This window comes from Mchenga conophoros, linkage group LG8 (genome assembly GCF_057382185.1).
Source record: "Mchenga conophoros isolate Kocher_MC1m ecotype Shallow Benthic linkage group LG8, M_conophoros_male_GT1.1, whole genome shotgun sequence".
Classification (NCBI taxonomy): Eukaryota; Metazoa; Chordata; class Actinopteri; order Cichliformes; family Cichlidae; genus Mchenga; species Mchenga conophoros.
In genome coordinates, this window is record NC_140533.1 from 2,084,653 (window position 1) to 2,109,450 (window position 24,798).

Sequence of the window (24,798 nt, forward strand, 5' to 3'; positions counted from 1 at the left end):
GTATATGGTGTTTACCTAGTGTGGGTGTGTAGATGTTCATTGTTTTGCTGTGTGTAACGAGAGCTCACCTAACGTCATCTGAAACGCTTGATCCTTTATTGCTCGTTGTGCAGTTTCTCTTTCGTTCAGGTGAAATTCAGTATATAATTAAAAAAACGAGGCCTGCACAGTCAAAAGCACCTCAGCTTCAGAAACCCAGCTTCACATTCTTCATATGATTTTCTCTGCTTGAATCTTAGCACACAGTCCTGAGTGAACAGTGCAGTATTTTGGGGTAGTGTTGAAAACTGCATAGAAACCAAACTGTTGCATTATATGACAGAGGAAAGTGGGATATAAATGAGTCCCCACATTGTTCAGATGCAAGAAATGATGGTTTTTAACAATAAAAACGCAGTTTTGGACGTTTGCCTTAGCTTGCATGGTGGCACTGCAGGCTTTCAGCAGTGTATGCATTGGTACAAACAAACCAACATAAAAATAATTTCTTGTATACATGTGAAACAGAATGTATAAACCTGCAGCACTGGTTCACCACTCAGTATCTACTGTATCATATACACCATGTACGGGCCCGTCTTCGCTATGTATGCCTGCTGATCAGCGTGTTGAAATAGGGTGTGGGTTTAAAGGCAAAGCTGTGTTTCCACATACCAGCGATGTTACAGTGCAGAGAACTTTCCTGTTAAACTTTACTAGAGAAACTGTATTTGTGTTGATTAAATTTGAGAGAAGTTGTCATGTGTTCTGTCTCCATGCAGGCTGCTGTTTGGGACTCTGTATCCTGCGTACTACTCTTACAAAGCTGTCAAGACCAAAAATGTTAAGGAATATGTAAGTTCAGAAATATTACTTTTTATTTACTTCTCTTCTCCTGCATGACTTCATCTCACACACAGACACACTGTGGGGGGGTGAGGGGGGGGGGGGGGTCTAAGTTATTAAAATTTGTTAATGTTGTTTTTAAACATTAGAAAACATTTCATTTCAACAACTTCGACAAATTAGGAGGTAACGTGGGCCAAAATGATCTGGAGCATGATTATAGCTTTTTCACTTAATGAGTAATTATACCAGCAGGCATGCAAATGAATAATATCATCAAGTGACGTCATTTTGTATGTGAATGCGTCCAGCATGGTCCTGCTGACACAGCCGTCGTGCTTCATGTGCTTCATGTGCTGTCTGCATATGTCAGTGAAACTGAACATATGATGTTGTAAGTTTAAAATATATATCTTATTTTCATCATTATGTACCTTTTTCAAAATAACCTGAATGGTGATATTAACTCAGAGATGATATGTGCAGTACAGTAATAGACTATGTTGGACTAATGCAGAGCAGGCTGTGTATCCACTGTTAGTGACATTGACTGCACAGCCCCTTTTCCATCAGTACCTACTGGGATCGACTCGGTATGGTGTGCCACAGTTTTCCATTAGGTCATAGTACCTGGTACCAGGTGTGGGGTTTTTTTTAAAATAAAGTACCTGCTTGCCCCGGGGTTCCAGGCGATCCAAGCAGGCACTAAAATGTGAGGTCATCAGACTGCATGCCACTGATTGGCTGGTCAGTAGCGTCACTCGGTGAGTCACGGACAGTGTCTCCTTCATGAAAATTAAAATGGCCATTTTTGAAACTCTGCATTGAATGAAATGGCAAAAACCCCCCAACAAAAACAAGGCCATGATCTTTGAGAGTGACGAAACGCCACGGGCCAAACACCAGGTATTGTGTCGACGTCCAACTTTGTTGTAGCGTTCGTGTCGCATATTAATTACATTGCAGGATGCTCGGGCGTGTTGCTATGACAACAACCTCGTTAGGTAGTACTGGATTGGGCGACCAGTCAATCCGTGGGGAGTTGATCCGAGGAGGTACTGATGGAAAAAGGAGCTCGTGTCACATTTTTCTACATTCAGGCTGCTGATGCTGTTTATTTTGACTTGACAACTTCCACTCGTTACACAACAGCATCTTTGTGCTGGTTAGCGGTGTGAAAGCAGCCAGCGCTCATGATGTTCTCCCGTATACATTCTCCTATTTACTGACCACTTTATTAGGTATGAATCGATCATTCAGTGTGCCTCTGTCTGACTTCAGAACTGCTTCATGACTGCATCGACGCAGATTCAGCGAGGTGATGGAAGCAGTCCTCAGAAATGTAGAAATGGATTTCTACAATGGCGGACCTTTAACTTGACTCTCTGCAGTGTTTACATGCTTACATATACAACACAGTTTCAGTCCCTCCACACAAAGGGCTCAGTTCTGCTTCTCTGCGCCATCTTTGTTTACTCTTTCCCACCCAGGCTTCTAGACTTCTGATTGGCCAACATTTCTACACGGTTAGGAATATATCGCCACCTGTTGCTTTGGCATGTTCCTAGCAGCGTTTTCCTTCGTTTTTGCATTTACGTGTGGGCGGGATTAAAAAAAAAAAAAGAAAGCGGTAAATCTCAGTTTTCAAAAGTACCCGTGTACGTGTGGACGTAGCCTGAACCTCAGTTTGAACTTAAGCAAGCCGACTTGCTTAACTATTAAATCTATTGGTAGATTAATAGTTCTTTTGAAGTGAGTTATTTCTCCCCTGTGCCATTAGAGGACTTTAGAGTCACCCTGCCTACCAAAGCTCACTTTCATCTGTGATTACAGTCCTCCATCCTTTGAAATATTTTCTTCTCTGTCAGTTTTAAAAATGCGTTTGATGGTTCGAATGATTTGATCTTTCATCTCGATTCAGACATTCTTGTCCTTGTCTTAGGGACTAGCCCCTCTGGTAGATACCAACTTGCTTTCTTTAAGTCTTTTGCAGAATGTTAAACAGGTCTTGGGACTGATTACACATTTGAAGCACGGCTGGATGCATATAGACGATATGCCCTAGAGGTGTTTTGGCTAAGGAGTCGGGTGATGTAACTAATACCAGTGAGAGTGACATTCCAGTCTGCTGAGTTAGTAACACATTCACATACAGCTTTAACACACCCTGTCTCAGACTGCTGCGTCTTTCACCCACTTACTTTATCCTTATCTGCTCTTCTTGTTAGACCTCTGCTTTTACTTTGCTTTTGCAGAGGTTCATAAAGGAATGGTTGGAAATGAAGATCAGTACTGTTTCTTGTTTCATGAAGCAAGCTGTACTTAAGCTGACCAGGAGAAATACTTTGTGTGCAGCGCAGCAGCTATTCTGCGTCTCGTTGCTGCTTGTTTGTAGCTGCAGCTCACCCTGCAGAGGTTACTCCAGTTCATGACAAACTTGAAACAGATTCAAGTCCCAGCCTCCTTCTTTGTTCACTGCTTATGAAAACGTGCACGTACCATTGCGCTCACTGACTGATGTTAGTGATGTCGCTCAGTTTCCAGCAGCGTTGTAGTCGGAGTTGTCCATCCATGTACAGTCGACCACACTCAGTTGTAGATAAACAGGTCTGAGATCAGCCGTGTGTATCCCTGCCATGATTGAGCAGGCCTGTCTGCTCCACCATGTGAGTACATACAACATATCTTTTGCAGTGTGTTTTGGAAAACTTAAGCTGTTGTGCATCAAATGCTTTCCAGATGGTGTTTCCTGATTTAAATTTATATTAATTTTGACAAAATCTCTAACACGGTGGATTGGACTCTGTGGTTTACAGATGGCTGTAGACGCTGTACTTTCAGAAAGGTTTGTGTTAGGTGGCTACAAAAACCCAAACAGTCCTCCGGTACAAGGACTGAACTGTAAATGAGTATGAAAAACAGCCAATAACCAAATAACAGCTTTCAAAGACCTCCAGAAAGCTTGGAGAGCTGTTGCTCAAGACCACTTAAATCATTTTAAGAAGGTCTGGGATGAAATGAAGGATGACTAAAGACCTGAGCACATGAGATGTTGCTTTATGGTGCTTCAGTGGGGCCAGTATATCGGCCAGTATCAGCTATTTGCCAGTTCAGCGTATCTGCACTTTTGATGGCTGATCAATGAACATAGTAAAGCAGAGATGTGACAGATGGCCTTAAATCATGTTGCATGGTTTTAAGCAACTTACCTTTTGGCAGCATGTGTTTGGAATACCACCAAAAGAAATCAGCTGATCCAAGTATAGTCTGGCAGAGTGTAAACAAGTAATCCACAAATCTCATAACTAACTACATACATCAGATTCTTTTTAATCCCTAGATATCAGCGTATTGATCGAGTGGTGCCCTGTCAGCACTGCTTGGTGAGGTGGGGAGAAAAACCTCTGGGAGAAGCTCCAGCACAGGTCGTGAGAGAGAGAGAACTTTTTAGCACCGATGTAAAAAAAAAAGCTGCAGTCGCTGTCTGTGCTTCACTTACAGGCTTTTCAACCAGTCAGCGTTCTTTGGACTGAATGTCATTGCCAACATGCTGGAGCCTTTTCGGAGGATTGAACTCAAAACCGCCATAAAGCCTCCGTATAAGGAATCATAGTTTGTCTGCAAAGCCCAAGAACTAAATAAATTAAGACCAAACATTATGAGCGATGCAAACACACTTTAAATAAAAGCTTGTTAGTCTCTGCAGCTGAGGAACATAAGATGTGGGTCAGTGCTTGAGAAAAGTGTTGTGATGCTCTGTGTGCACCTTAGAAGTTTGGTATGATAGATGATAGATGACAATTTGATGACTAATCGATAAAACTTTAGTGTTTCTTTCATTTAGTCAGGATGACTTGATGGATGGTTAATCAGCTGCTTGGATGCAAGTTTGCTCAAAATTCTTTGAGTTTGTTTCAGAGGCACAACTGAAGCTCGGGTGGTCGTAACTGTTGCCCACCTTTTAGCATTTGACCTCTTAGCTGTAAGCGTGGGTGTTATCACACAGTGGGGCTGGCAGTGTGGAGCATCTACTAGGAGGCTGAGGTGTCGGGCCACCAGAATTTTGATCCAAGTTTAACCTTAGCAGTAGTGGCTGTGCAAGTCTAATGTAATGTTTCTTCTCCCCCCCCCCCCCCCGGAAGGCAGTTATTCAAAGACAGGGTCAGTAAATGTCTACTGTAGCCCCAGGAAGCTAAAAGGCTGGTGTATAGGTTACATCTTAATGTCCTTTGTACTGATAAAATGAATGAAGGAGGAAAGGAGCAAATATTCTATCAGAAATGGAAAGCAGAAGGAAGCTGGGAGCTGAAATGTCTGAAGCAGAGGGAGACTGAACGTATAAATTAAACCTCTCAGTGTCAGCTCACTCTTTACATTTAGTGTGAGTGTGAGAGATGGGTGAATGTGTTTCCCTGTTGTTTCTCTTTCAAACACACTCTCACAGAGATGAGTGAAGTAATGTCATTAAAAACGATGAGAAGTCTTGGCTGACTTTCCATAATCTGCATTTTTTGATCTTGGATGTTTTTCATGGTGAACAGCTGTTCAGCATGACGGAGTGGTAGCTGAAAACCCCCCTCTGTGGGCAAATGGGACACAATTAAGCATCACTTATTTACTCACACACACCTACTGCTTGGTTTAACATGGAAATCCAGTCAGACGGGACTGGAAAGCCGTCAAAGAGGGACGAAGGAAGCCAGACCGCCGGGGGGGGGGGACCTTTGTCTAAGGAGCTTGGAAAGAAAAGCGTCTGGACTTCTTTAAGTTGCTTGAAGACGTTTCACCTTTCATCCGAGAAGCTTCTTCAGTTCTAAGGGCAAATGACCTTAGAACTTAGACCTTAGAAGAAGCTTCTTTGACTACGATGACCTGGATGACTGAGAACCTTCACAGACGTCCTCAACCTTTGTTTCACTGCTGCCAGCCTGCGAAGGAGGCAGAGGCTTAGAGAAAGAACAACATCATTTAAAAACGAGTTTATTAGCTCAAAGCTGTCCACTGGGGTTCGTGACCATGTTCGCTTGTTACACCAGTGTGGAGCAGGGTTCTTAGTAGAATAACTTTTGAATGCTCTGCTCAGTCAAAGCTGAGGTGGTTGATCATCAAAAATGATCAATTCTACCCATTTTCAAAATGCAGCTTTTTAGAAGCACCCATTATTCCTCAGGGCATGTAATGTAAGTCAAAAGAAACCCCAAGTATGTCACGTTGTGGGCATTACTATGCTATAAACGTCTTCTACTGAAGGACGCTGTCACAAATACAGGAAGTGTGCCTGTGTTTATTACACAAAGTGATGCACTCTGGGTCGATGATGCAAAATGGTGGCACTCCAGAGCTGCTTATTATAACTAACTAACTCTAACTGTTCAGAGCTACGCTTCCACTGCTGTAGATATATTCATAGGACATCTGTTTACCACACACCGGCACATCTGTATATATGTAGCATATCTTTATATTTGTTCATAGTACACCTGTATATCTGCCCGTCTGCACAGATAGAACATCTGTGTGCTGTACAGATCACCTGTATTCATCTCTACTCGACTTATCTGGATATGCTCTGCTCTTATTGCACTTGCTGCTCTTGCAGTCTGCATCTAATCAGAAGTGTGTTTTGTTACTCTGTATTCATTCATGTGCAATGACAATAAAGTGGAATCCTAATCCCGACAGACCAGAATATACAAAATATGAGCTGCTTTTGGTTTTAACTTCCTGTGCGCAGGAAACGAGGGATGCAGTATGAATCCTCACGGCTATGGAGGGCCAGGAGTGACAAAATGAATTAATTAAATACACAAATTAAGTAATTAATTAAATGTGTCATTAATTAATTAAAAATTGGAATTGATTGAATGAATAAATCTATCAATAATTAATTAAAGGCACGATCATTCCATTTAAAACATTGAATTATTTATTTCCTATTTTATTAATGACACGTTTAATTAATTATATAATTGCTTAATTATTTACACATTTAATTATTTATTCCGGTTTTTAATGACGTATTTATGTCATTCATTTTGGCAGTCCTGGCCCTGTGGCTGTTCATGAATGAATTTCAGCCCATCAAAGTCAGGGGCGGGGTTAGTGCTGAAGTCACACCCATTGCTTTGGGCTGCTGCGAGGCTGTATTATAAACTGTGATATGAGTCTGTAGGTGCTCGTATCCTTCTTGCCTTCAGTCGTATTAGTTTCCTTCTGGAAGTGTGTGATGTGTTTCATAGTTTCTAACAGTGAAACGTAACGTGACATAAAAAAGCACGCCCCACACAATCAGATGTTAATCAGATTTTATTTTTATTTTAGTAAATCTAAAGAATCCTAACAGACAGAGGTGCTTAGATTACAGTTGAATTAAAACAAACGGATGATGTCATCATTTCTTCATGATCAGCATGCTGGTTCAGACGCTGCTGCTCTCGGTGGACATGCTCCCTCTCTGTCCTCCTCGTATAACAAAGATTTTTAATGTTAGTGTTAATATTAGTAATGTTAAGAGGTGATGCATGGTTTAATGCTCAGCCAGCCTTTTAAACGATGATTCATGTCTCTCTGCCTGTAGGTGCGATGGATGATGTACTGGATTGTATTTGCCCTCTACACTGTCGTGGAGACGATCACTGACCTAACACTGGCATGGTGAGTTTGCCATGAATGTTAAACACAAACGCAGTGAATCAAACATTATGTAAACCTCGTGAACTCACATGTCGTACAGATACATCTACACTGACTGTGTGAGTGGAAGAAGTTGTTTTCCTCGCTACCCTGAATAATAATGATAGAAATGTACTCTTTCCTAGTGTAACTAGAATAAACTTGTGGTAATGTGGATGTGCACTGTGTAGGAACAGAGTCACATTTGCAGGAACTTCAGGTCGAGTTTCAGTGATTTTATGAATCTCTCATGTGGCAACATTTAGCTCGAAGGAACAATGTAACGATTTTGAGGAATTGATGGAGAACGATGTTTTTTTTTTTACAGATGTTATATGCAGTTAAACTTTAAAACGCTGACATTTCTAAAACCAATGAGAAGTTTTTGAATATTTATTATTACTCATTAATAAGAGAAAATAATTTCTTACCCGGTTACTCGATTAATCGATAGAATATTCGATAGATTAGTCCATTAATAAAATAATCGATACCTGCAGCCCTACAGCTGATGTTTTATCAGACAGTCACAGAAAGTGCTGGAACATGTCGGTGCAGTCCAAAAAACCATAATAAACCTTCAGAGCTGTGTGCAACAAAAACTTGACAACAGGAGTGGGAGTGGGTGCATATCTCTTAACCTGTTTTTCTGCAGTGGAAAGCATCATTATGTACCATGGGTTAAACTTACCATGTGTGTGTCTCCATATCCAGGTTTCCTCTCTACTACGAGCTAAAGATAGCTTTTGTGGTCTGGCTGCTGTCCCCTTACACCAGAGGAGCAAGTCTTATTTACAGGAAGTGTCTGCATCCTTTGCTGTCCTCCAGAGAAAGGGTACATTCATCCGTACATCCACGTGTAATGCAGGTCACACTGCTTTGTGCCCAGTTCAACTGTGTTCTAAAATGTAATTGTTGTCTTCCTTTAGGAAATAGATGAGTACATTGTGCAGGCCAAAGAGAGAAGCTATGAGACCATGGTGAACTTTGGCAAGCAGGGCCTGAGCATTGCAGCCACCGCTGCGGTCACTGCAGCCGTCAAGGCAAGTTATTCTTTTTTTAATTTTTCACGTGAGTGCACTACAGTTTTATGTTAGATAGCATGGCTAAGTCAGTTTTCATCTTCTTTCTCACTACGTTGCTACAGAGTAGGGCTGTGCGATATGACCAAAATCTCATATCCCGATATAAGACGTCTATCGTCCGATAACGATATAAATCACAAAAATGTAACATTTTCTGTAAAGTCTGTGAATCTCGGGCAGCTCGACTTGTGTGAAGTGTTTCCAGCTGTGCGTCGTGTAGCTGGAGTCGAGTGTTTTAACGATGCATGAAACGATACATTTTTAGACATAAGTTGTAACGGCGCCGTTTTCTTTGAGTATTTATTACACGGCGTGCTGCGGGGAAAAGCCTGTTCTAACGTTTGAGTCTGAGCTTTATTTTTTAGCACCTGGCATCTTTTTTACTTCTCATCCGTAAATAATCTGCTCTTTCATGTGATTCAGTTTATTTTGAAAGGTCTCAACAGGATCTTGAGCTTTATTGTGAAAGGTTTAAGTGGAACATAAACAAACGGACACACGATGGTGTTACCGTCGTTGTTGCTAACGACAACGCATAAAAACAGGCGCTTGTCCGTCTGTAGTGTGGTTATATTAAATATTAGAGAGAGAACTTTAAGAAATGAACATAGCCTCTACAGTGACATCAGAACCATGAACAAATATGGCTGTAAACAGTTTATTTTGCGACACTACGAAACAAACGATAGCGTAAAATGAAACGATAGATGTTTTTATATCGTCATCCGATACATATCGTTATATCGAACAGCCCTACTACAGAGGAATAAAATACCAGTCTGCGGCTTCAGCTCTCTTTGCTTGCAACAGCTTCCTTTGTCTGTGTTCTACAGTAGCGCCTGTGGGCACTGAATGTCCTTATTTAGCGTGCTAAATCAGACGTAAGAGCATACAGACCAGGGGTCGGCAACCTGCGGCTCTTTAGTCCTTACAGTGCAGCTCCGCGTGGTTTGGGAAAATAAATTAGAAGTGTTTAGATGAAGTGTATTTTATTTATATTAGTTCTTTTTTAACTTGTAGTTCTAAATTGGAAGATTATTGTGATATTGAAATATAAAAATAAAATTATATTATTTTTTTCATCGCTCAAAATAAGCGTCACACTCGTGGAAGCTGAAACGGCGTGCATTTATCGAGACTTTCAGCCCCACGTAGGCCAGTTATGGACCTTCGGATCCACATTATGTCAGCAGCTCCACCGTGAACTATGTTAAAACAAACACGCTCACGCCCCACAGACGACAGCTTACAGTCCTGTAAAGATAAAGTGACTTCGTACAGCCCCGACCTGCAGACGCTGTGCGCAGAGGTTCAGGAGCAGAAGTCCCGTTGTAAACATATCACAGCAGACCCGACGATGTTTGCATGAACGCGCTTTTCAGCATCTCTTTATTGACCACCTTACACACAGTTGCTGACGCACACAGCCGGCTGTAGCTTTGCAGCTCACAGCCCCACACATACCACCAGACGTTAAGGCGGCGAGGCCTGATTGCGGGTGCAGCTCAGGTGCGTCCGCCTCCCCTGCAGCGGCGCTGCAGACCACGCCCCGCCACACACATTAACCAGGTAAAATACATATTTAGGCAGAATTTTGCAAATATATATTTTTCCTTTTTTAGCAGCATAGTGCTTATTTCCCCAGTTATTTATTAAAAGTCAGGTCAAGGCTCCAAAAGCACAAAGGCGATATGAGGGGGGCGGCTCACAGCAGTTTTTGTTTGCTGGATTATTTTAGTTCAGCTTTTGTTGTATTTCTTTAAGAGTTCAAAATGTGTTCATTACATGAATAAAATGTAGTTTTCTCTGTAGCACTTCATGGATTTCATAAGCAACACGCCTTAGTTGTTCACACAAAGCATAAAGGTAAAAAACAATATACACAGTGTTATCTTCATTTTAGATGTCAACAAGTATTTTCTTTTGCATGGAAACCGGCTCCAAATGGCTCTTTGGGTGTTGAGGTTGCTGACCCCGATATAGACAGTCACTGTGGCATTGGTGCATGACTGAGTGCATAGGAGATGAATCGATAGCCTGTACGAGATCTTCACTTGACGATGTGTCTGATAGCCTTTGCACATGCTCACACATCCTCTGTGCATGTCTGTGCCTCAGATGGTCTTCCTGCAGAGCCAGTATAAATAAATGACATTTGAACTGGTTTCTTCAGCATTTCTTGAATACCTGAGTGATTCAGATACGCCCAGTTGATCTCACGCTTCACAGCACCTGAGCAGTGGGGATGCACTACAAAGAAAAAGCGAATGGTGTCAGGTTAGATCCACAGTAGTACAGCAGTATTTAACTGTGAGACACTACAAAACAGTGAACCCCTGTAACAAATTAATAACTGCTCACATTATTATTATTATGATGCTGATGATGATCAAGGATCAGTCTGGTATTAAGTAATTTTATTTGTTTATGGGAGCAGCTGAAAGCAGCTTTATTAAGCAAGACTGAACAATTGAAGCCCATGTTCAGAAATGGAGGAATAATGACTAACTAGTACATTATTAATGATTAATAGTATGTAGTTATTATAATATAGAACTATAATACAATTCTATTGTGTGTTTGTGTGTGTAAATAAATAAAGACGCAGAATTAATCTGAATTGATTGGACCGCTCAGCCAGGATTTAGCAGGTGCAAAGTTCAAGTATCAGAAAATGTTAACATTATGTTAGGATGGTCTCTGTTAGTGTTACTATAAGATGACATTAGCTATGTTACCTTAGCCTAAGCATTTATCCAGTGCTTGCTAACACTTTAGCCTGTGGAGCGGTGTCGGCCGTGTCAAACTAAACAACTTGAATGTTGTTAATGAGTTCAAACTGAAGGAAGTTGAGTTCTTGAGTGGTATTTCCACGACTGCATTGAACAAGGTTCTGCTGACCGTGCTACCCATCGACTCTGAATGGAGTTTTTAACAGGCCATACTTCTTCAGTGGGATTAGTTTGTGGCTGACTTCAGCTGAGTAACAGTGTTATGTTCTGTTTTAGAGAAAGAGCACCTGCTTTTTCACATAATGAACGAGGTCAGGTGTGCATATTCTAACACAAAGAGGCAGCACTCAGCAGGATCAACGACAGGTCTGGTTGTTTTTGTGTCCTTGCTGTGTCAGTGCAGCCTCCTGTCTCCACTTACCTGAAACACCCTGTTAATCAAAGCGATGCCTCTGTCACTGCCCTGCATCTCACTTCTCTCTCGCTGCCTCACTTTGAGTCTCCTATGGTTCCTCCTTGACATGAAGATCTTCTTACATATTTCATCTTTGTGTTCCCCGTTTGTCTTTACAGTCTCTCTTCTTTTCTCCGCATGCATGTTTTGTCATCACAGGGTTAGTAGCAGTTTTTCATTTCTTTAAAATAGGCTTGCATCTTACTAGGAATTTGATTGACCTTGGCTTTTACAGTAAAACCATCTGAAATGCACATAAAATCAATCTGTCTGAAATGTTTTAGCTGAGCCTAGAGCTGTGGTTAGACATGCAAACCTGGCACCTACACCACATGTACCTGCTGTCACAGACTGAGAAGAAAAGACATTTCAGAGCTTTTCCTCCGTCCAGTTTACAGTTCAAAGCTGCTTCTTTGTCCATCTCACAGCATGGGACCAAGATTCAATAAATGAAGTCATAGCAAACAAAGTAAAATCTAAAATGTGTTGTAATGTGGAAGCTTGCAGTCCTGGCTGGTTTGGTAACCAACCAGTTTACCAAATGAGTATTACAGCTCGCAGTGCTCCTTTTGTGAGATGTGTCTGTATCCACACTGATAATTGATAAAACATTTGCATTGCTCTTGGTAACGACGGGACTGAAGAACTTATTGCTAATAAGATCACATAAACATAGTTTAGCTTTGAACAGGTAATGAAGGTCACATCACAGCAGATTAGATCCGAGTACTTTCTAACCATCATCTAGGCAACTCTTGGTTAACAATTTGCTAGTTTTAAGCAGATGCAAACAATATAAACAGGGACTATTTTGATGTTCCTGTCACTGCTATCCGGATGGTGCAGACACGCAGTAAACATGCATTTAAGTTGAAAACACTGTAGTATGAAAATGTAGCATCATTGACCCGAAATGTAAGCAGAATAATTGCTTCACTGTATTATTGTTAACTCGGAGTGCCCCAGAGAAACCCAACCACTGTCCTCCTCTGTGGTTGTGTTTTTAAGAATTTGCTGATTGCAAGTGTAACAAACTCGACTAAATATGAGTTGATATTGTGTGTTTGTTGGTCATCAGCATGCAGGGTTGTGAATGTTTTGGATCCTGGGGGAACACTGCAGATCTCAGCTGGACGTTTGCTTTTGAGATGATGTTTTCTGCATCTGCACCAACTTGCCTCCTGTCTTCCCTCTGACGTTTGTTTCTTTTCTGTCTGCACTAACATCCTTGTGTCTTCAGGGTTTCGGTGGTTCAGCAGGCTGCTCTGGGAGGTAAAAACCAGTCAGTGTAAGCAGCATGGACAGAATGTTCTGTTTCGTACAGCTCAGCATCCACCCTTTGATTATCGTCTGTGTCCAGACCCGCTGCTTGAGAACATCACTTTTAATTTGATTCTTCGTTTTGGTTTTGACATGGACTTGGTGGTGTTGCAGATACATGTCACTCATTATTTACGACACTGTTTGTTTTTCATTGTATGTCCCTTAATGTGTTTGACATTAATTTCATTGTTACAGCAGCATGCCGGGGCTTTATGTTTACAAACAACAAACAAAAAGAAATTAAGAATTATGTATCAAAACCTTCTAAATCACAAAGCTCTAAGAATAATAATAAATGAGCTTACATTGGTGCTACAGGGTGAAAATGTCCCTGTGAATGTCTGACTTCATCATTTTGTTCGTATTAGCGTTTACCTGTAATAGCCCAAATATACTGCTGTACATTACAACAATACCCCCCCCCCCTGCTGTTCATGTTCTTTGTGAAGTGTTTCCGTGGTAACATCTTCATCATCATTCAGTAGCATCCCTGATCTGAATGTATTCTGTACCTCGTTATTCACAGTTAGCGTATTCTTGTCATCATCAATTATTCGTTATATGTTTAATTGATTTAAGCTTTAATTCCCAGATCTGAAGCAGATGGTATCATTTAATCAATTCCATTAGGTATCATTTACACTAGTGGGTCTAGTTACAGTGGAAATGCAGCTTCAGAGTGCTGAAGCCTGTTGCTGTTGAAGCTGTGGTGCTGTGACTGTGGCTTTGGGCCTTGTTAATGACTCTGCACCCTCTCTGAGAGTCCAGTGTGGATGAGAGGCATCACGAAGGCAAACGAAGCCTGTTTCAGGCTTTATTTGTTCCTGAGGCTTGAAAAACAAGTGAACTAATCCTTTAATGCAGAAGGTTCCTTTCATGATGTCTCCCAGTATTTCATGTTTCTAAAAATACAGCAATGATGAAGGACAAACACAGATCGGCAGCACAACAAGAAACGAGTGTTGTGGAAAAACATGTAATGCTTCTTAAACTTTTTAATGTAAAAATGTTGTCACAGCAAAGTCATTTAAACGACATGTTTGCATTTCTGTGCTCCACCGTCGGTTTGTCTCACAGGTCTTTAAAGCTGCATGAAGCCCTGTACAGTAACAGCGCAGCAGTGCGGACTGAAGTTTAGTTTTCTCTAATGTAAATATTCTCTTCTTCATGTAAGATACTGATAGTCCAACATATGAACGATCTCCTCCACCTCCATACTTCAGTAAACTTGGATCTATTTCCAGAAGTGAAGGGTTGCTCAACAGCAGCTCACAGTGCTGTAGTTTGCAGTGTCTGTTTTTACTGTCAGATTTCTGCCGTTCCAATAATATCTGTCCTGTATTAATATATCATAGTGGTCCCAGTGAACTAGTAAAATCTGAACAGCTCAGTGTTGATATTAATCAGTCACAGCTACACGATGACATTCTGGATACAATGATGCATAAATATGTGGAATTATAATGCATCAAATTTGAATTGTAGCTGTTTAGATGTGACGTGTGTCTAAGGTACAGATAAGCAAAGAAATATTTCCAATTATACAAAATAGTTATTATGAGGATTTTGATTGGTGAGTAATGAACTCTAGATATCTGACACTAGTTGCAAGCACACAAATACGTCTGCTTTTAATTTAGACAAATTAAAGTCTACAGTGTCTGTTATAACAACTGATGGGATCAGGAACAGGACACCTGTATGACTGTAGCCATTCACGTGAAAGATGACTGCCACACCTGGAAACATGATTCAGATTATTGATAAACTACAGGCTCTTTCTGTGATTGTAACACATCAGCACTGCTGATCTCTGAGATGTTTTTGTGGTGTAATGCTGAGTGTTGTGTGTGCTGCAGGGTCAGGGGGCCATTACTGAGAAGCTGCGCAGCCTGAGTATGCATGACCTCACACAGATAGACCAGCAGGACGACAGAGGAAACCAGCTGTACCAGTACAGCTCCCATTCTTCCAACCCTGCTGTCAGGAGGTCTCGCAGCAGTGACGCTCCGGATGGAGATGGTACACACACTCACACACACTCGTGCGCTTCTCTCATAAACGTAACACAACTTCTCAATCACAACAATTCATGGTAAAGGAAACAGAAAGAGTAGAGCAGCTGCTGCTCCACATCGAAAGGAGCCAGCTGAGGTGGTTCGGGCATCTGACAAGGATGCCTCCTGGGCGCCTCCTGGGTGAGGTGTTCCAGGCATGTCCCACCGGGAGGAGGCCCCGGGGCAGACCCAGGACACGCTGGAGAGATTATATCTCTCGGCTGGCCTGGGAACGCCTTGGTGTTCCCCCGGATAAGCTGGAGGAGGTGGCTGGGGAGAGGGAGGTCTGGGCCTCTCTGCTTAGGCTGCTGCCCCCGCGACCCGGCCCCGGACAAAGCGGATGAAGATGGATGGATGGATGGAAACAGAAAGAGAAAACAGTTCGTAAACAGAAACCTAAAAGAATAAAATCTGTGATTAGAGGTTTGACTAGAACCCTGACAGCTGATTGATAACATGTTTGATATGGTAGCTTTTTCTAAACAATGCTAAGATGAGATTTCCAGCCAAAGGTCAGTCCTTCGTGGTGGATGAAGGTGGCGTCGTTCTGTCTGTCACTGGTTCTCGCCACAGTCTCCATGACAACTACAAAACGTCTCGTATCTGAGGAAGCCTGCTGGGGTTTGGAGCTTTGCAGTGAGCCGGTGACTGGACCTTTATGTTCCCCCTGAAAAGTGTCTCCCTGCTGTGCACAGTTCAAAACCAACCAGGACCCTGAAGAGCCTGAGCTCAGCGTTTAGACTGTTGTGTGAGCAACGATGTGCGCAGTGAGCACATGTGCTCAACACTCAGTCATGTAAGCACATGCAAACCTCACACATGCCATGAAGGGATGAATCCCAAACATGACTCCTGGAAAGATATCAGTGAAACTCTTTCCAGTGATATTACGTTTTTATTTTATTATGAGTTTGGCAAAAAACGCCAAAGCAGTAATCCATGAAGACTGACGCTGGTGATGAATGAGAGAACATTATTTTATTACAATGTTGACTAATAATAATTAAGAATAATGACAACCATCATAAATGATGATGATGATGATGGTCAGAAGAGAACAATAAGGCACACATGAGCAGGACTTTGTTAGACAGCTACATTGTTACCTTTGCACTTCTCTGTGTGCGTTTGTCCTCAGCGTGATGACAACTGCAGGCTGGTTGGAGTGTGAGATGACTTCCCAGCAGACACAGGGGATGAGATAAGGCTGTGTGGGATGCCAGTGGAATGTCAAACACACTCTCCTGCTCGCGCTCTCTCTCTCACGCACGCGCGCGCGCGCACACACACACACACACACACACACAGCAAGTAGGTGAGGTGTGGAAAGAGACAGAACGGGGGGTGAGATGAAGGAGGCGAGGACAAAGATGAATGGAGATGTAGAGACGGATGGGTGGATGTAAGGGAGAAAGGCTGCTACACAGCATCAGGATACTGAGAGAGAGACTGTATTATGTATTCAGCTCAGACGACGAGGAGGAGCTACAGAGAGATGAAGACGGAGATGTTTATGCCTAACAACTCTCTTTTGTGTGTGCTCCTCGCTGCCTCTGAGGCTTCATATGTCTGTCATCCTTTTAACAGACTTAAAAATGACTGGTGATGATGCACATTAGGGCTGTTCGATATAACGGTGTATATCTGATGACGATATGAAAACGTCTATCGTTTAATATTACTATCGTTTGTTTTGTGGTGTCACAAAATAAACTGTTTATGGTTTATTTTCTCATGGTTTTGATGGTCGCTATAGTGACTGTATTAATTTCTTAAGGTTCTCTCTTTCGCTTATATTTAAAATAACCACACTACGGACAGATAAGCGACTGTTTTTACGCGTTGTCGTTAGCCACAGCAATGGTAAACCCTGCATTTGGCTCCGCTTGTTTATTTTCCACATAAACCTTTCACAATAAAGCTGAAGATCCTGTTGAGATTTTTCAAAATAAACTGAAGTGATGACAAACAGAAGGACCAGTGAAAACGAGGGGCTACCTCTGTAGCATGGACATGGTTTGGTTATGAAAAGTCTGACACGGACCAGAAAAGCGTACTGAGGTCCCCACCTCAGACTCAAACACGACAAACCTCTACCACCCACGCAAGGATCACGTGAAACAGTGTGGAGAGAGTTTACGGATGAGAAGCAACGAAGAGCCGTCAGGTGCTCAACATAAACCTTAGACTAAACGTTAGAGCACGCCGTCTGATAAATACTCACAAAGAAAATGACGGCCGTTATAAGTTATGTGTAAAAATATATAGTTTCATGCATCAGTCAAAACATTCAGCTCCAGGTACACGACGCCCGGCTGGAAATACTTCAGCTGCCCGAGATTCACAGAATTGAAAATGTTTTTGTGATTTCTATCGTTGTCGGGACGATAAATGTCTAATATCAGGATATGAGACTGTGGTCAAAGGGCACAGCCCTACTGCACATTCATTTTACTATTAACAGATCTGATGCTTAATAAATCCTGCATAGAACCTTTGTGTTGTTACGACCACGTGTGGATGAGACGCACGGAGTCGGGGATGTAGAGGTGAATGAGCTTGAATACCTTGAGCCATAGTTTTCATGTGATTCGAGAGCTGCGGTACTGCGGCCCTTTGCCTTCCAGCCATCCTTTGAATATCTTTGAGTTTACCTTAAGCAAAATACCAGACAGTTGCTGTGTGAGACGTACTAATCAGCCTTTACTTAAAGCTGCCACGAGAGCGTCGAGTACGGTACCAGCACGTGAACACACCTCCCCTAACCCTGCGTTATAGGCTCGCACCAATCCCTGCTTCTCCACAGCGACCCGGCTGTCAGTGGCGGCTCATGTAAACTATAGGAACAGTTTACCCGACATCGGGTGACAAACGAGAACACTACCAGAGCTGGTCCTGCACTGTCCAAGTCAACAAAACATAAGATTTGTGGTAGTTTGTTTAAACCAGCTATGTAACACTTAATTTTGCTTTAACGATGAATAATACCTGTTTTCACCTTCTTCACATTGACCCACCCAGATGGAAAATGCATGTAGCTGTCCATACTTTGAAAGCTTTCAGTCCTGTGTTAAGAGCCTACACAGTATAAAAGATGGGTGGAGCTTCTGTGGCATCACCCACTGGTTTCCATTGTTGGAAGGATGCAAAGATATGGACGGGGAGGGATGGTTTGTGACTGTAAACTGTACACAAACTGTGTATGACCCAAAATAGTGACTGAGACCATAAGAAGCCAGGTTTTTCTCACTGACGTCTTCATGACTGGAAGTCTTTGTGTAACCATCGTCTTTATGGAAGAATGCAGGTTACAGAAGTCACAGCCTCGGTTTGTACTGTCTGTGGTTCTTTGCCACAAAAACACAATAGAAATAACAACAAGGTCGACAAGAAGAATTGAGGATGACATCATTGCTATGAAAATTGCTGTCAGTTAATTGAAGAGCAGGGAACATGTTCCACTGGACAGTCTACAGATCAGAGCACTGCTGAGGCATGGTGCACTGTTCTGGATCTGCACTGACCACAGGGTTAGGGTGTTTGATTCCCATGATGCACCCAGTGCATCATGGGAATCCCCAGCAGTCTACACCTATTGCAGCATAACTAAGGGAGGATTGAGGGTGACCTGGTCCAGCCCTAACTATATGCTTTAGCAAAAAGGAAAGTTTGAAGCTTTAAAAGTAGAGATAGTGTCTGTCTCCCGAATCCAAACTGGAAGCTGGTTCCTGAAAACTGAAGGCTCTGCAGGATGTTTCTGTGCGAGCGCCGGAGCCGTGCTGTGCAGTCGTGAGTGTCGTTCTCTGTCACAACACATGATGTGGTTTCTTCTTTCTGCTAGTAACTGATTGTGAGTGTGTTTGGTAACGATTCATTCATCCAGTCCAAATCAACTTTGTCGTCATACTAATATTCAAGTATAGTGCATACAGTTGATACAAGTAGGAGTGTGTATTGGCGAGAATCTGGCGATACAATATATTGGGATACTAAAAGCCAGACGATATTTGTGTTTGTGTTGATTGTATGAGAACTGTCAGGGGTTTAGACATTTGTTCAAAACACAAGTAAGAGAAATGAGACAACTGCAGACCGACTCAGAGAGTAATTAGAAAACGTGCGCACGGGTGAATGCCTCTGAGAAGACACACACACCGAGCACAGGCTCGCTTGCTTTATTTATAAGGCAAAAATGGGTTACATAGTACTTCCTCTTTTTAACTGTCAGGGAAGAGATTAAACATTAAATCAGCTTATCTGATCTTTCACACACTGGGATAAAAATACAGAAGTATATCATGCTTTATCTGACATCACAGACACTATAGGAAAAGAATGCATCATTATATCATGCTGTCAAACATCTCAGACACTTAGGTAAGGAATGCATCAGTTTTCCTTTAACAATAGACTTGATTAGGTAATTCTTCAACAATAGGTTTGGTTATGTGAAAATATATGAACACACAAAATATAAGGCATACTTGGTTAGAATATAAGGCCTACTTGATTATATTGTATTATAGAGATTTGGTTATAATGTATAATGTAGAAAATCTCTAACAAGAACTCACAGTAAACAGTCCAAAGTGTTAAATGAGCTGTTAACTAAAACAGAGGGATACGTTTCACTCTCCAAGTTCAAAATGAATGGAGAAATGTCTTATCAGAAGATAAACAAAAACCACTTTACTGATAGAAGTAAACAATGTAACACTGAGGTCTTACTTAGTGAGTACTATCATTTTAAAATACTAATCCAAAAACTGCTCTCTGCAGCATCAAAAAGAAGCACTTTTATGTGACCTTAACATAAACAACTATACATGAAAAATGAAATTGCTTGAAGAATTCATCCAAGTAAACAATATAAAGTGCTAATAAAAGAAGCCCTGCCATGTCCACCAGTGGAACACTTTTTGTGCAACCTGAAAAGGAGTTTGTTCGTCTGTGACTGAAGGTTCCACGGATCAGTATGTGATGAGCTGTGATCTCGAAGTCCAAGCAGCTGTCTGCTGAGCTGGGAGTCCAGGACTGTCGCTGTGACTTCTTGGTACAACTTTGGAGAGCGATGTCTGCGATATGTTGTCCGGAGAAACGGTGTAACGGGGCTCCAGCGTTGTAATCATATCACCGAATCCTTTATTCTCTACTGCGCTCAGACAGCGCAAATAGAAACAAGTACCGACTGCGCTGGTTTTGTTGCACGAGTCAGTTGCTGGTAGTTTTAAGGTTAGCATTTGATGCTACGTTGCTATGGTACTCGTAAATTTGTGTTACCTGAGTATTTGACTGTGGCGGTGCAGATTTTACGGACTTCGTAGCTCTTGTCAAAGTTTTACTGCCTTGTTTTGTCCTAAATCCAAAAGAAGTCCACACATCTGCTTTGAAAGCTGCTGTGTCCTCTCCTCTTCTGTCATCAGTGAGCTAGCACAGTTTGCCACACGTCCGCTGGTCCACTTCTTAGGTTTGGTAAAATAGACGCTTCTACGGCACATCCAGTGTTATCGCGAGACCTTGTTTTTCCATCATAGTGAAAGCGGTAAACACTAGCGGCCGGAGTTTGAATTGCTACACATAAAAGAAATACACAGTAAATGCAAGTAAATTCTCAATAAAAAAATCGATAACACTGCTTTTGAATATCGATTCAGTATCGTAACACGAAACATCGCAATATTCCAATGTATCGATATTTATCCCTGGATACAAGAGTGCGATAGTGTGAGGCAGTCCTGTCCATGATGTGATGTCCACGAGCTCGTAATGATAAGCTCAGTGCAGTGAAGCTGCAGATGTTATTAATAATGAGCTTGTGCTGTTGTGTGTTTATGACAGTGGAGCCAGAGAGAGGCGGCACTTCTGGTGTGTGCTGCCCTCTGCTGGGACACATGCGCCTCACAGTCATCGCTCACACTCTTCAGTGTTACAGTTTTCCTGTTGTTGGTCCTCACAGGACCTCACCAGTTTGTGATGGTTTTGTGTCTCGTTGTTGTTTTAGTATCGTTGTGTATTTGATTTGTGCTTCTGTTTCCTGTTTATATTACTGTACTGAATATTTCAGTTTGAGTGTGCTTATTGACTGTGGGCCCTTTTAATAGTAAGAACAGTATAAAAAGTCTTACGTTGAATTTGGTGATCATTGTTGAAACTCAGACGTGTTGGTCAGCACGGACGCCTCACAGCAGGAAGGTCCTGGGTTCAAATCCGGGCACTCCAGCTCCGCCCAGAGTCCCAAACATGCAACTCTGAGTCTGTCACAGCTGTGAATGTGAGCGTCTTAATCTCTGTGTGTTAGCACTGGGCACCTGTGCAGGGTGAACCTCTTAAGTGGAGGAGAACAGATGGATGCAAACATTGTGTGTCTTGGTGATTCCTGACGCGTCTGTATGTGTTTCTGTTCTCCAGAGTACTATTATGATCAGGAGGAAAGGACGGACGAAGAGGCCGAGCCAACCTTCTCTGAAGACGAGGCTGTGAGTCAGAAAGGACTGAGGCGATCGCAGAGCGTCAAACTGTCTCGATCCAGAGTTCGCAAAGACGTGAGTGTTCTGTTCCACTGAGTACGCACATTAGTGTGTCGATACATCCTTCTGCCACAGTCAGTAGTGCTGAATCTCTGGACTGCATGCACACTGATGAGTGTTTTTCTTAAACGTTGTCACCAGGCTCGTTACGGATCACTGAAGATTAAAGGCAAGAAGAGACCAGCGCTGAGCGCCGTTAACTACGGAGTCTGAAGACATTACTGCTGTCACATACATACACACAGCTGAGCAGGCTGCTGGTTGGTGGATGGTACTGTCAGCTTGTTTTTAGCTCTGACTTTTCACTCTGCTGAGCTCTTTGACGATCACCTTTCTTCTGACATATTTATTACACGCAGTGGCTCAAAGAGCGCTCGCTCTCAGCGAACACGGGCTGACTTTGTTGTGGGACGTGTGATTTGTTTCTTTCTTCGTTAGCATTGTAGACGTGTTTCTATGTGTGTCTAGATTTTAGATGAGCTGTTGATTTGTTTGTAATTTTACAGGACACATGCCACCTAAGGCGTCCTCTGTGAGGAGTTCATAAAGTCATGCTTCACTAGTTTTCATGCTGTTGCATCACAGCATAACAGTAACCCCTCAACAGGCACAAGCTTTGGTTTCTCCACTATTGTCAACTTTTTGCATCAATGATTTTTCTTGTGCAAAAGACCAAAATCTCAAGGTTTGAGTGAACCTTCAACTATTGTGTGCTTGGCTGGAGTCACGTGACACTAATGGCTAACACTCATACTCTACATAGACATTTACATTGCTTTTAAAATAGCTTGTTAAAAATCTTAATTAAAGCTTTATCAGGCAGTTGTTGTAAGAGCAGCAGAAGAAGGGCGAATGTCTAATAACACGTCTGTCTTATTAGCAAACATGAGCGAGCTGCACATTCAGCTACACAACAACAACACAGTTGTGTTACTAAGTGCATTCAGGAGTAAATCATCCTGATTTGGATTGAACTTCATTCCAACTTTCAGCTCAGAGTGAAAAATCACTGTTCTCGTGGTGGAATATAAAATGTTGAACTTGCATTTAGAATAACCAAAGTTGTTTTTATTATATATGTTTTTATGATTTATTTAGCAGTTCAGCTTCAAACTCTATTCGAAAAGTTTGGCATTAGTTCTGCTTTTGCTGCCTTTTAGCTGTTTTACCTGCTCGTACCACTATTGTTGGAGTCTGGACTTGTGGCCTAATTGGTACCCACTTACAGTACCAGTGGAGAGCAATGTGAAAGCATGAACATTTGAGGAGAGCAGGCCTGACAGAGCTGATATTCAGACTCTTCTGTCGGGGGGAAACAACGTGAATAAGAGAGAGTGTCAGCACTTGTGCAGGCCTGCAGCTCCCACTCTTGATGATTATTTTCTGTTTTTTATTGGTGCACTTTGTACTGTGTCCCGATCACTCCCTGGTTGTAAATTTCAAGTCGTGTTTTGTGCTATTACTCAAGTTTTGCTTTCTGAATGGTGTTTTTTTTTGTAAGGTGATCAAAAGGTGTTTTGTATGCAACCACATGTTTTGCACATATACCTCCTCTTATACTTTTTTATCTTTATGCTGTCCTTGCTTGTCATCTCAATTTTAATGTAACTAGCTGTGAGAGGATGCAGAGCACGAGGTGGCTGATGGATGCTGATAACAGCTGCTCGTAGCATTCGTTTCCTCGCACACTGCTGGTTGAGCGACGTTGTGATTTCTGCGTTTCTCTGGCAGAAACGATGTCGATGTGTCATCGTGCTCCTGGTTCAGCAGGTCGTCCTAAAGCAGAGGAATTTTCAGCCTGTTTTTATTTGCTTTGATGCAACAACAAGCCAAACGTATTCACATCAGCGGGTCCATGTAACCATTGTAACTGACTAATGATACCAAAGCTTTATGTATCCACACAAAGCACTGTGGCTGTATGACCTTTGTGGGGAAGATACCTGGTGTGTGGAGGTGTAATAAAAGAAAGTTTGTCTGACTGCAGTCAGGCCAACAGATCCTGTGGTCTGTCCATTATTATTCAGTTCTGAGAGTTTGCAGTGGATCTGATGTAGCGCCCATATTTCCTGTTAAAATCTTTGTGTGAGACTATGAAACAATACTGTACAGTGTTAATATTACAGAAGAACCGCAGGTGAAACAGACAATTCATTTTATTACAAAATTATACAAATGTATGAACTGTACTCCTGTGGTGTTGGGCGCTGTAACAGTACTCTGGCCCATGGTCATAATTCATATTTCAGTGTGTGGTGCCACTCGGGCTTTTTCAGGAGCAAAGTGTGGACAGATCATTTTTCATTTGCTACTATTACAGTTTTTCTCAGTTGCTTTGGTGCATTTCTCACAACAGAATTGATCTCTGCACCACTACTAAGGCTCTTCTCAAAACAATTAGTGCAAACTGCAAAACATGGTGGATAACTTGCAAAAGCGAGTCACTTCATCAAAACAAATATATCCATCCAAAGCAAGTACTTATATCAAAGTGTCAGGGCGTCACAATTACAAGTCACTACACCAGCACCTTTGCTCACAAAATCAAATGGTTTGAACATGTTCTCATTGTGATGGAGTTCTTTGTAGGTGCTTCCCAATGACATGTCAAGTCTGGACAGCATGCACGGCATGTTGAAAACCAGAAATTGTAAAGGAAAATCAAGACACTTCCTCTGCACTCTTGATAATATTTAATTGAAACTGTTCACAGCTTTGTGCAACTGGGGAAATACAGTAAATCAAACATTTTACAGCAAACAAACTCACTTAGACAGTAAACCTTACTGCAGTAGTCATGAAACAAAAACCTGAAAAACAGACACTGCTGCGTATCAATCATTGATATCTAGACGCTCCCGTCTGTCTGCCCACATATTTGCATCAACATCGCAGCGAATGTCAGCTCTATCGATGCATCGGGGAAAGCATCTTCTGGAGTGTCGAATCCACCCTCTGCAGGACTCTGCTGTGATGTCATCACAAGCTGCATCCATAGCTGCTAGCAGGGTCATTTGGGTACGTGGATGCCTGTCATATACCCTCCACCTCCAGGAAGAGAAAAACTCCTCAATTGGATTTAGGAATGGAGTGTAAGGAGGAAGAAACTCCATAAGCATCCTG

The 24,798-nt window shown here is 42.1% G+C and overlaps 1 protein-coding gene across 4 annotated transcripts in view; it reads left to right on the plus strand.

Moving 5' to 3' along the window:
- The window catches only part of reep3b (receptor accessory protein 3b), a 43,235-nt gene extending 19,560 nt beyond the window's left edge, over nucleotides 1-23,675 (plus strand). For 3 of the 4 annotated variants that reach the window (XM_085283587.1, XM_085283584.1, XM_085283586.1), the window contains exons 2-8: nucleotides 762-834; nucleotides 7,403-7,479; nucleotides 8,212-8,332; nucleotides 8,427-8,540; nucleotides 14,951-15,113; nucleotides 21,557-21,690; nucleotides 21,817-23,675. In XM_085283587.1, the coding sequence (XP_085139713.1) occupies nucleotides 7,412-7,479; nucleotides 8,212-8,332; nucleotides 8,427-8,540; nucleotides 14,951-15,113; nucleotides 21,557-21,690; nucleotides 21,817-21,888 (672 nt within the window). In that variant the 5' untranslated portion in view covers nucleotides 762-834; nucleotides 7,403-7,411 and the 3' untranslated portion in view covers nucleotides 21,889-23,675. The remainder of the gene's footprint in view (nucleotides 1-761; nucleotides 835-7,402; nucleotides 7,480-8,211; nucleotides 8,333-8,426; nucleotides 8,541-14,950; nucleotides 15,114-21,556; nucleotides 21,691-21,816) is intronic. The other variant, XM_085283585.1, reaches the window with a different exon arrangement.
- Nucleotides 23,676-24,798: the final 1,123 nt, after the last annotated feature.